General features: G+C 38.0%; 1 protein-coding gene across 7 annotated transcripts in view; it reads left to right on the top strand.

Annotated features, from left to right (window-relative positions):
• The window catches only part of RABGAP1L (RAB GTPase activating protein 1 like), a 770,330-nt gene that overhangs the window by 611,781 nt on the left and 145,582 nt on the right, over positions 1 to 12,967 (top strand). For all 7 annotated transcript variants that reach the window (XM_047076973.1, XM_047076974.1, XM_047076971.1 and 4 more), the window contains one exon: positions 8,659 to 8,787. In XM_047076973.1, coding sequence (XP_046932929.1) covers positions 8,659 to 8,787 — 129 coding nt within the window. The remainder of the gene's footprint in view (positions 1 to 8,658; positions 8,788 to 12,967) is intronic.

The raw sequence follows: 12,967 nt of genomic DNA, 5'->3' as shown, positions 1-12,967 counted from the left end.
TTCATCTCTGTTTATATTATCGTTGCAATTACCAATTCAGTGTTCATGTATGTATTTGCATGCAAATATTTTCTCTCTTGTATAATCATAACAGCATTTTAGGTAGCTGTGTACGTGAGGGATTTTTCACCCCGAAGAAAGTCTGTTAGTCATTGCAAGATGAAGTTAGAAGCAGTGACCAGCATACAATTTGGGGGGGTTGGTATTTTTGAGAAATCGTTTCCTTGCCATTCACGAGAGAAATAGAAAGAACCCAATACATATGTTTTCATGCCCAAGTGAGGTCATCAGTGCTTACTTAAATTTTGTTTCCCTGAATCACGTTTTTCTTAATAGAAGAGAAAACTGAAGATTTATGATTCCATTGGAAAGGAATTTTTTAAGTGAAATAAAAAGCATTTTATTCAAGAGCTTTGATGCTATTAAGTGCGAAAATGTATTTCAACAAGTACATCCCTTTGAAGAGTCAGTTTTGGTCTAATATATTTTCAGATTCTTAAAGACTCCCTAACTTTGTGATTCCAGGGCTCCACTGTTAACTTTCCAGTAATCTCCTACTGCCTTTCTTTGGCACCTTATACTTTGAGTGCTTTGAAGGAAAACATAAATTTATAACTAAGGCTGTCTCTCATACTTAAATCTGCATTAGGGTTCAATTTAAACTGCCTCTAGTTTAAAACAAGTTATCGGCAATTAAATCCACAAAGAATGGGTTCACAAGCTTCAGATGTTGCGGAAGTCACGTGTATCTGTGTGTTGCGACCATACAGAGTCAGCTTGGTTGCCCCATTAGGTATCCAAGGTAGTAGTACATCCCACGGGTTGTTTTGGGCTCTCACATGCCAAAACATAGGTAATGGTGCCATTGACATTACATGTGAAAAGTATTTACTGAGTTGTCCAGAGGGTCATTTGGCAATCTCTGACTTTGTCGTACAATATTGTACATAAAAGATTGTACATAATGATAGAACTGGGGTACTTTCCAGTTTGGGAAAATCACATGCCCTTTAATATGGCTGTGAATTGGGATCAGTTCTCCAATGAGTTACTGCTTAAAGTTTAGTGTGTACCAGGAGGAAGTACAGTTGTTCAGCCTTGTGTTATTGGACTGGCTAATGATGTGGGATCGATGGCTAATCTGCACAGGGTGGTCCTAAGAGGAATCCTGCCACGTGCAGTCCTTTCCATTACCACTCAAGAGGGCAGGCACTGAAGTTTCAGTTTTTAGCTATGTTTCAGACATGAAGGTGTAGAGGTTAAACACATGCAAATATGTTATTTTACTTTAAAGATCCCAGTAGTTTTTTTTTTTTCCTGTAAGTTAATTGTTGTGATGAACTGATCAAATTAATGAAGATTTACCAAGACAATGCTGTGGATTTAGACTTAGAGCCTATTCATTGTCCCCTGATTCGCAGAGGGACCACCAAACTGCCTGAACACCAGACACATTTGAAAACATTTTTTTTCAAGTTTTTATTTAAGTTACATTTGAAATTTTGGCTTCTTGCCCTTCAAAGATACGCCTAGTAAAGAACAACTTAATAATAATTTACCTTTAATAAATAATACCTTTAATAAAGCAGGTACAAGTGCTTCATTTTAGATATTACCACAAGGCATAAATTCTGTGCACAGACTCACCAAACACACGTTTCTTTGGTGAAATTAAAATACCAAAGCAAAAGATACAGGTATCCTAGATACCAGCTAAGTAATGTTTCCCTCTTCTAAGGCCTGTGCTTCCAAATGATTCTCAGACTTCCAAAAATATGTCTCCACTGAATAGAAATCCTGTTAGACACTATAACTAAAGGAAGAAAAAGCCATTTGTGGTGAAAATAATGAAGGTGAGAAAGAGAACCATTCCTAGATTTTTTTTAAATAACCCCCTAAAAAAATCAAACCTAGAAGGGCTGCTTCTTAGAGGCCCTTGAAGAAAGATTTATCATCCACGAATCGTGAGAGGTTTGGAATAGAAGCATCAGGAGCTAACACCCAAATGTTAGAACTGTTCCTTTCCACCCACCCTGCCTCCTTAAAAAAAAAAAAAAAAAAAAAAAATCACTTTGACATGTGATACTCTTGCGCTGAATTTTTCAGTGGGAAAAACACACTCAAAATGGTATCAGCAGTGACACATAGCTAGGGTCCATACTCTGTAAGTGTGTGAAATTTGAAGAAAAGGGAAAAGTTTCTTCTACTCATGTTCAGAATTTCCCTTTCTTCTCTTTTGATTTCATTTGCTGTTACATGTTGTGGAAAGTTATGATCACATCATTATAAATTAATATCAGTCTTGGCTATGGTTTCAGTACTGATACCCTGGGCACTGTACATAGTGAATCCAAAGGAGCATTGATGCTGAAATGAAAAACAGAAGCAAGTATGTCTCCCATTTTTACTTTTTTTTTTTAACTGCTGCAAGGATTGCTCGTTCAAGAGAGATTACAACTCTTAAAATTTAAAGACCCCAATATAAAAGTTGCCATGCATACCTCTGATGCCCTTCAAAGTGTAAAAATCAATTTTTATGTCAAAATAAGTAGAAATGTACTCTCTAATTTGCATTTTATTAATTATGACTGGTTAATACTGGGTGTGCTTAAAGTAGAGCTTTTACGAATTTATGGAACAAATCTATGCTGGTGTCTATTATATGCCTGGGAACTTGCTTACTTCATTTTACTGGGGGAAGTAGGAAGGATACCTAAATTAACAACCTGCTTTAAAAATCCTACTTCCTTTTTCCCTCTGGATATTTCTCTTTACCTACTTGAAAGGAAATAGAAGTAGGACTTGAAATGTTTTCAGTTGTTCTAGTAATCTTTATATATAATTCTATTCAAATGAAGAATGAAATAATAGTCCTTTGGAGGTATAATTGATAAACATGTTTTGTATCATCACTTAAGAGAATTTGACAGAAAGTTTGGGGAGCAAAAGATGAGTATCAAGAGAACCACTAGTTTTCAAAAGTTATTTATTCTTATTTAAAAGCTGGTAAGGTTCTCTGTGGTTTTTTTAAGTTTATTTATTTATTTTTGAGAGAGAGAGAGAGCAGGGGAAGGGCAAAGGGAGGGAGAGAATCCTAAGCAGGCTCTGCGCCATCATCGCATAGGATCGCTATGAACCACGAGATCACAACCTGAGCCAACATCAAGAGTCAGACACTTAACCAACTGAGCCACCCAGGTGTCCTGAGTACTCGATCTTGCAAGTGAAGAAAACACGTCTTTGCTTCTTAAAATTTCCCTAACTCTTGTCTGCGTTACCTTCTGGCTAACATTACTTAACAAATAATGTCAAGAAAGTAATTGCATTTTCATTATGCTACTCTTCCCTCACTACCTTTCTGAAGGCAATATAGAAAAACTCTAAGAATTTCCCAGTTGAAGATCAGCCTTTCCTTTAAATCAGTTCTTCTCGCCTGACAGAATTCTATGTAGTGAGCACAGAGGAATAATGGTATCCAGAAGCTGGCCCTACCTACCTACTTTTGAGTATTTGGTTTGGTTCTTAAAATGTTAGTCTGCCTTTTCGGGGTGCATTTTTAAAGCTTGGGTCTTATCACAAGATCATATGGTAAGCTTCTCTTCATTGTAAGGATAGACAGCATTCATACAATTGTAAACATAACCATTAATTAAGTTTACATCTCTGTAGCCAGTTTATTAATAATTTGCATGTGTGAAGTCATGTTTTAGTTTTATGAAAAGCACCACTACTTATAGTTTGGACTAATACTGTTACAGCAATACTTGACATTTGTGAAGCATATATATTCAACATACGTACCATATGATTAAAATTTTGTTAGATGTATGTGATGTGTGTGTGTGGGGATGGTAAAAAAAAAAAAGATAATAAGCAATGTAACAAAATGTTTTTTTAAATGTTTTACCACCATTACCACTACTGGGTTTTTTAAATGTGTGGGTGTGTGTGTGTGTGTGTGTGTGTGAGAGAGAGAGAGAGAGAGAGAGAGAGAGCGCGAGAGCTAGCACGTGTGAGCAGGGGAGGGGCAGAGAGAGAGGAAGAGAGAGAATCCCAAGCAGGCTCCTGGCTGGAGCCCAAGGCAGGGCTCAAACACATGAACCATGAGATCATGACCTGACCTGAGCCAAAATCAAGAGTCAGATGCTTCACTGACTGAGCCACCTAGGCACCCCTGTAACCAAATGCTAATTATGTTTATCTCTGGGTAGTGAGATGTGTTAGGCTTTTAAAAAAATTTTTATTTTTTGTGGGGGGGAAGTGAATATGTAATCAATAAAAAACGTATAACCCCTACTATACAGGTAGATATACACACACGTATGTAAACAATCCAAGAGTTTTTAAAAGCGTTTAGAAAACAAAACAACTCTGATACATTCTCAGTGAGGCATCCACATTTTTTGCAGAGCAAGAGGTATCTATTCCTCAACTGTAGAGGGAAAAACCTCTCAGATACAGCCTTCAGAAAATGGAAAGTTACCCTTGTAAATTTACAACCTGAGTATAGCATAAGAAGGTATTTGGAGGTGACACAATGATTATGGAAGTCTCTTAAAGATAGAAATTTAGAGGAAAAAGCCCATCGGAATCAAAGTAGGACTGCAGATTGTTTCCTGGGGCAATGGCACATGTTGTTAATATCCTTTTTGCTTACTGGCATGATTTTTACCCCATGGGGCTGTCTTATGCCATATTTTTTAAAAATTCACAATGAAATTAGCTTTATTTCAGTCCATGGCAAGAATATAAGTTCTTATAACTTCCAGACTGCCTGCTTTCTGGAATTAAAAATGTCAGTGAGAGGAGGGTACTGTTTTTAGCCACTAAAATATCAGTAGCTGAACATACCTGAGCAACACAGAGGCAGCCTTCCAAACTCTCATATCTTATATTTGTTTTGGGTTCACAAAATGCACTCATATGACCTAACTCATTTCCTTCTCAAATACTCGAGGTTAAAGATGCTCCCTTTTTGAAGTAGGACAGGAGAGACAGAGGCCGCACCGTGAGTTAGTCAGAGTTGGCGTCAGAATTTATTTCATCCTTTGCAGCCTTGTTTGTACCTTTAATTGCCAACTACCTTCTAGAGGCTGGGATTAAGGGACTGAATAATACGCAGTTTCCACACATGTGTCTGCTTGAGTCTTTCTGCTCCGTGATTGTGAGAGCTCCTCTCCAATGGGGCTTAACAGAGGTGGCCAAGCCATGGGATTCACAGCATCCCTGACCCCAGCAGTGTCTTGGAAAGGACAGTCATAGGGCCCTCTGAATTCTGGTTTCCTGAGACTCAGCCCCACCCAGATGGAGATCTTCTGGCTACACGCCCCTCCCCCCCCCCACCCCCCCGCCCCAGAGTATAGCCTCCTTCCAACAGCGTCTGTTTCTACATGGCATGTCTGACCAGAGGTCACATGTCACAGGCTGTATGATTGTTCATCTTGAGGCCTCATCTTTCTGCTTTCACATGAACTCCAAGACTGGACTTGAAATTAGGCCTGGGGCAGCATGAGAAAATTAGGTAATCATGCTCCTGCCTGCAGACAAGGAACCACACCACCATTGGGGGCATCTGTTGCCAGGGAACTAGAGGTTAGTTGCACTGAAAATCAAGCGATGCCCTCAGAAGCTTTGGGGTTCTGAGGAAAGCTGCTAATCCTGTTTCCCTACAAACTCTAGAAGCAGCCTGTCTTGAATTTTCCTGATGATCACCAGAGAGCTGATCATCAGACCCAGTATTACAGATGAAAAAGGAAGACTAAGGATATAGTGTGTCCAGTTTATCTGGTAGCTGGATGCTTTTCCCAATAATTGAGCAATTGATATCTTAGTCAGAGAAGGCCTCTTTTAGGCTGAAGTTCCCGATAACTGTCTTTTCCAAATAAGTTAGGGTGAGTTGATAACACTCTATCATGATAAACATTCTCTCTACCACTTACTGCCATCGTGTTTGAGTGTCCGTGAGGGAGGAAATAAATCTGAGAGGTACTGAGGCTTGTTTTTTCCACTGCCAATATTAGCCTAGCTCTACTTTCTGACTACTAGTTTGGATGTAAAGCTGAAGCAACCTAGTACCCTTGTGAAAATGCCTGGTGGATGAATTAATATATTCTTTTATTTCATATGATTCTGTTTAAAAGGGAGGGGAGATGAAAGCAGAAATTCATTCAGTAAATTTTAATTGAGAACCTTCTATATTCCAGTTAATAGTTTTATCACTGTGAACACAGCAAAGAACAAGACAGACAAGGCCCCTTTCCTTAGGCGGAAAGAGATGTAAAACAGAAAAATTAGTTGGTGGAAAATTACTTGATGGGCTGGGGTGTGAGGGGGAGAATTTAAGTGCTTAGAAGAGGCCTCACTCTGATCTTCCACTTGAGCTAAAATCTAAATCACAGAAAGTTGCTCTCCTTATGAAGATCTGGGGAAAGATGATTCCAGGCAGAGGGAACAGTAAGGGCGGTTGCGTTCAGCAATGAACTTGATGTGTACAAAAAAACGAAACAAGGCCAGTGTGCCTGGAGCTTGAGAACAGGAGGGGGACGTGGTTCCAGATGAGGTTGGAGGGGAAGCAGGGGCTCCAGATCATGAAAGGTCTTGCAGGCAGTGGTAATGATACTGGATTTTATTCTGAGCACAGTAGAACCGCTGGACGGCTTTATACAGAAGAACCACATGATGTTAAAGGGTATCGTCTGGCTATGATAGGGAAAGTGGGCTATGGGGAGCCAAAGTGGAAATGGGGAGACCACTCAGGGAGTTACTGTAATGGCTCACCAAAGAGATGACAATGGCTTGGACCAGGGTGGTGAAGACAACTTGGGCCTTGTTGTCAGCAGGAATTTCTCCAACTTCCTTATACTCTTTTGGTACAGCTGTTAAGGTTGATCAGGTCTACATTTGAATCAAGATAAAGTGATATTTTGAATTAGTGCATAGTTCTATGATTTCTAAACATCTCGGTTGCGTTTTTTTGTTTTGTTTTGTTGTTTTTCATTTTATTACTGAGGTTTTTGACAATTTCTGGCTCTTGAAACACCTTATTTCTCTTTGACTTACTTCTGTGTACCTAGTCTGCTTTAATCCATAATTTGTATCATGGTGTTTGCCAAAGATTGCTGACAGTTTTTTAATAAAATACTTATTGCTTTTTTTCATTTTTAAAACAAAATTTTTAATGTTTATTTCTGAGAGACACAGAGCATGAGCAGAAGAGGGGCAGAAAGAGAGGGAGACATAGGATCTGAAGCAGGCTCCAGGCTCTGAGCTGTCAGCACAGAGTCCAATGTGGGGCTTGAACCCACAAACCACAGGATCATGATCTAAGCCAAAGTCAGATGCTTACACTGACTGAGCCATCCAGGTGCCCCTCATTTTTTTTTAAAGTAGGCTCCACACCCAACATGAAACTTAAACCCACAACCCCAAGATCAAGGGTCACAGGCTCTACTGACTGAGCCAGCCTGGCACCCTTTATTGTCTTTCTTATTACAAAATCTTTACTGCAACAAATACAGTGATATATAAGGGGGGGGGGGGGACCATGATCCCACTATCCAGAGAAATCTTTTATGTCCTTTCAGGCTTTTTTCCATGCATGCATATATTCATTTCTAAGTGGTTATTTCTTAAAGAAGTAAATTTTGCAAACAGTAGTTTTCATATGAAGTTCAGTCATTAAGTGATTTGTTTTATTTATTTTTTCATGGCATTTTTTAAGGTGGGGGATCAATTTCTTATTTTCTTGAACTGTTGTTGTCATTAGTTGAAAAGTCCTCCCATTAGGTGTTCCTTATGTAATTCTAATATACTTTACCTTCTCTATATCTTCAGCCAGGTTTCTTTTTTTTTTTTTTTGTCTTTTTTTGAAAAAAAAATTTAAGTTTATTTATTTATTTTGAGAGAGAGGGAGACAGAATCCCAAGCAAGCTCTGCACTGTCAGCACAGAGCCTGACACTGGGCTTGAGCTCACAAACCATGAGATCATGCCCGAGTCAGTCACTTAACTGACTGAGTAACCCACCACCCGGGCACCCCAAGCCAGGTTTCTAATAATACCCTTAAAATATCCAGCAAACTAAAGTCATAGATCAGAGTTACACATTTTTTGCTTTTCTTGCACTTTTCCTTCTCAGAGCTATAACTTGGTTAGCTTTGCTGGGATCCACCATTCTAATCTTTAGGTTATATAAATTAAATATGTTAGCCTGTTAATTCTTTTTTTTTTTTTTTTAATTTTTTTTTTCAACGTTTATTTATTTTTGGGACAGAGAGAGACAGAGCATGAACAGGGGAGGGGCAGAGAGAGAGGGAGACACAGAATCGGAAACAGGCTCCAGGCTCTGAGCCATCCGCCCAGAGCCCGACGCGGGGCTTGAACTCACGGACCGCGAGATCGTGACCTGGCTGAAGTCGGACGCTTAACCGACTGCGCCACCCAGGCGCCCCGCCTGTTAATTCTTATATTGTGTCTAGGATTCATGGTGACTTATTTCAGCAAATAGTAAAGGGGCTAGAAATATGTTCCTAAAAACTTACGGAACTAAGTTAGATCTTAGCTACAAATGTGCATTCAGGAAAACAGAAATTCATTTTTCAATGTATTTGTCCTGAGTGCAGGCTAAAATGTAATGATAATTCTCGGAATTATTTTGCAGACCTCAAAGGAAGATCTTCTGCAGGCTGATTTTGAAGGTGCTTTAAAGTTTTTCAGAGTTCAGCTTCCAAAACGATACAGGGCTGAGGAAAATGCCCGAAGATTGATGGAGCAGGCTTGCAATATTAAGGTAAGATACATGAATTTATATATAATAAAGATACAACTTGAATGAAGAAAGAATTATTTAAAACGCTTTCTCTGTACATTGCTGGACTTTGGCTATGTTAGGGTGATAGTATGTATGAACTAGTCTCAGACTTTTTTGTGAGGCTGATATGTATAAAATAACTTCTAGTAGGACTTGGAGTGAAAGTTAGTAGGTTCAGATTGTAACAATAGGAAGACAAACATTTATCTTATAGGTAGGGCTCTAGAATGGGCCACTGTGATAGTGGTTTCCATGGCAGCAGACTTAGCATTTAGCTTTTGGCCATCTGTTTTAGGATTATTTACAACAAAGCAAGAAAAGCCTGCTTAGACAGTGCTTTCTTTTCTCTAAGGGACTTGGAAAGCTTTGGGTGTTGATCTGTCCATTTCCATCCCACATCTGCAAAATGGCTGTCGATACATTGCTCCTTATCATATGCCTAATAAAACTAAGTGAGATTTATAAAATAATTTGATATGGAAATTTCTATCCAGAAAATAGTGGGATCAGATTAGAGAACACATTTAAAAAAAAAAATTGGAACCAATTTACAAGTGTTAATTCTTGTACCTCTGGAAAATACTCGGGAATCTTCTTAACCTAACCTAAATACATAAATAGAAATTTCCCTTTTGAACAAAGAGACAGAGATCCCATGTCTTACAGACCTTATGTTCTTACAGAAGGAAACAGACAATAAATGACTAACATAATAAGTAAAGAATGTATTTAATGTGTTAGAAGGTGATAAATAGCTATGAAAAAAGGAAACATCCGGTGAAATAAACAAGACCAGATTGAGGAGGAGAAGGAAAGTTACAGTTGTTATTAGGTAGTCAGAGTGGGTAGACCTCTTTAAGAGAGTGAAAGAAGGGATAGCCATGGAGATGTCTAGGGGAAGAGCATTCCACCAAGTTCAAAGGTCCTGCCGCTGGCTCATGCCTGGTGGGTTGGAAGAACAGTAAGAACGCCAGTGTAGCTGGAGTGAAGTGAATGAAAATGAGAGCTATAGGAGAGGAAGTTCGAGAGTTTACAAGGAGCCAGCGAATGTAGGAGTTAGGCTTTACTTTGGGTGAAGCGGCTAGCCCTTCCAGAGTTTTGAGTGGAAAAGTGGTATGATCTGTCTGAGGTTTCAGAGGATCACAATGCTTACTTACTGTGTTGAGAACAGACTACCACAAGGTAAGGGTGAACATAGGGAGATCCGACAGGGGTTTCTGCAGTAATCTTGTTGAGAAGTAATGATAGTGGAGTGGAGTGGAGATGGAGGTGGCTGGAACCTGAGTATATTTTGAAAGAGAACCAAGAGGATTTCATGACACATTAGACATGGTTATGAGAGGAAATAGGGAGTCAAGATGACTCCACAGATTTTGGACTAGGCGATAAGTAGATAGAATTGCTGTGGAGTTATTAAACTTATTACTTCCAATGTACTTTGACATAGACTTCATCTAAGCACCATACCTACTTGAACACTTTTTTTGGTGAGACACTGTTTTTTTTTTTATTTTAAAGTATTTTAAAGTAAATTCTAAATGTTAAAAAGTCCAATTCAATGTTGAAAGTAAATAACTGGGAATAACTGGGAAGAAAAACTATATTGTCTTTCAAGTGAATTCTGTATTCAAAAAAAAATCAGTTTCCAAAGATATCAAGAAAAATAGGTCTCTGAATCTTCATCCTGGAATGCAGACTTTTAAAGCCTTCAGGACTGATTGTTTTATTTGGCTGGGCCAAATGACTAAGCATGAGCCACATTTGTCTGTGGACTTTGAAAGCATATTGCAGTGGCCATTGTGACTTTGATTGAATTTTGTGGGACGTTGGTTTGAAAGACAGACTTCAGCCCCTGATTGTTCCAGAGCTGTCAGAGAAAAGTACTGTAACTGGAACAGTGCTGTAGGAACCTGTTAAAATAAAACATTCATTTCTAAGAGTGAAAAATTAGAGAGTTAGGAGAACTAGTAAGGTAGAAAGCTAAATGTCTTCAAAGGAAATTTGGTAGCATTGGGTAATCATTGATAATGAAAAACCCAGGAAAACAATTCAAAATTATGAGATACATAGGGAAGGATTTTTTTTTCCAATATAATTTATGAAGCTACTTAGGGGTTGTAGGCAACTAACAATTGTCAGGCTGGAAACATGGGATCCAAAAGACACAGAAACTTAAAATGTTAGAAAGTAAGTTCAAAATATGATCAGAGTGGACCATTTCTGGAATGAGTATGTCCAACCAGAGTGACTTGCGTGAAGGTGAACAGGTAGACATGAATTGTTATTTCAAGTAAGAATAGCGTTATTTGATTTTGTTTTTTGTTTTTATGTTTTGTTTGGGGGTTTGTTTTTTGTTTTTGCATTATCTAAGGAAAGTAACTTTTTCTTGGGTATTTAAAATAGTACTCACAGGACACTAGTTTTTATTATGGTATAATTCACATAACATTGTGTTTGTTTCACTTGCAAAATTTGTTTCTTGGGGTGAGGACTTTCAAGATCCACTCACTTAGGTACTTTCAAACATGCAGTATGGTACCAACTATGGTCACTATGCTGTATGGTACATCCTCATGGCTCATTTATTTTATAATGAATAATGTCATCATTTTATAATGAAATTTGTACGTTTTGACCCCCTTTACCTACTTTGCCCCCTCCTACACTCCCTGCCTCAGGCATCAATCTGTTCTCTTATATCCATGAGCTTGGTATTTTTGTTTTGTTTTTGTTTCATTGTGTTTTGTTTTAGATTCCACAAATAAGTGAGATCATACGATATTTATCTTTTTCTGCCTGACTTATTTCACTTAACATAATGCCCTCAAGTGCCATATTGTGCCCAATGGCAAGATTTCATTATTGTGGCTGAATAATATTCCATTGTGTACATGTACTACATTTTCTTTAGCCCTTCATCCATCAGTGGCCATTTAGGTGGTTTCCATTACTGGCTATTGTAGATAATGCTGCAGTGAACATAGGGGTGCATGTTATGTTTTCAAATTAGTGTTTTCATTTTATTCAGATAAACAACCAGGAGTGAAATTGCTGGATTGTCTAGTAGTTTTAATTTTTAATTTTAATTTAATTATTTGAAGAACCTTCATCTTCCATTGTGGTTGCACCAGTTTACATTGCCACCAACAGTTGCACAAGAGTTCCCTTTTCTCCACATCCTTGCCAACACTTATTTCTTATCTTTTTGATAAGAGCCACTCTAACAGGTGTGAAGTGATATCTCATTGTGATTTTGATTTGCATTTCCCTGATGATTAGTGGCGTAGAACACCTTTTCATGTACCTGTTGGTCATTTGTATGTCTTCTTTGGAAAAAGGTCAATTCAGATCCTCTGCCCATTTTTTAATTGGATTGTTTGGGGTTTTTTGCTATTGCGTTATATGAGTTCTTTATATATTTTAGACATTAACCCTTTATAAGACATATGATTTGCAAGTATTTTCTCTCATTCAATATATTGCCTTTTCATTTTGTTGATGATTTTCCTTTGCTGTGCAGAAGTTTTTTAGTGTGATGTAGTCTTGTTTATTTTTCCTTTTTTTTGTCTTTGTTTTTTGATGTCAAATCCAAAAACAATCACCACCAAGACCAATGTCAAGGAGCTTACCACCTATGTTTTCTTCTAGGAGTTTTATGGTTTCATATCTTATGTTCAAGTCTTTCATCCATTTCGAGTTAATTTTTGTGTATGGTGTAAGATAGTGGTCCAGTTTCATTCTTTTGCACATGGCCTTCCAGTTTTCCCATCCTCCTTTATTGAAGAAATTGCCCTTTCCCTCCAGGATATACAGTCCTGGCTCCTTTGTTGTAAATTAATTGACCATATATGCATGGATTTATTTCTGACTTTTCTATTCTGTTCCACTGATCTACATGTCTGTTTTTTAATGCTACTACCATACTGATTCGATTAATTTGGCTTTGCAATATAGTTTGAAGTCAGAGAGTGATGCCTCCAGCTTTGTTCTTCCCTCTCAAGATTGCTTTGGGTATTGGATCTTTCCTGGTTCCAGAGAAATTTTAAAATTGTTATGTTTCTGTGAAATATGCCGCTGGAATTTTGATAGAGATGACATCGAATCTATAGATTGCTTTGAGTATATGGACATTTTAAAAATATTAATTCTTCTAATCTAT

The sequence above is a fragment of the Lynx rufus genome, unplaced genomic scaffold (genome assembly GCF_022079265.1).
Source record: "Lynx rufus isolate CCGP_SWC_20201006 ecotype Redwood Valley unplaced genomic scaffold, mLynRuf1.p SCAF_15, whole genome shotgun sequence".
Classification (NCBI taxonomy): domain Eukaryota; kingdom Metazoa; phylum Chordata; class Mammalia; order Carnivora; family Felidae; genus Lynx; species Lynx rufus.
The sequence above is the reverse complement of the archived record's forward strand: the minus strand, read 5'-3'. Positions and strand labels throughout refer to the sequence as shown.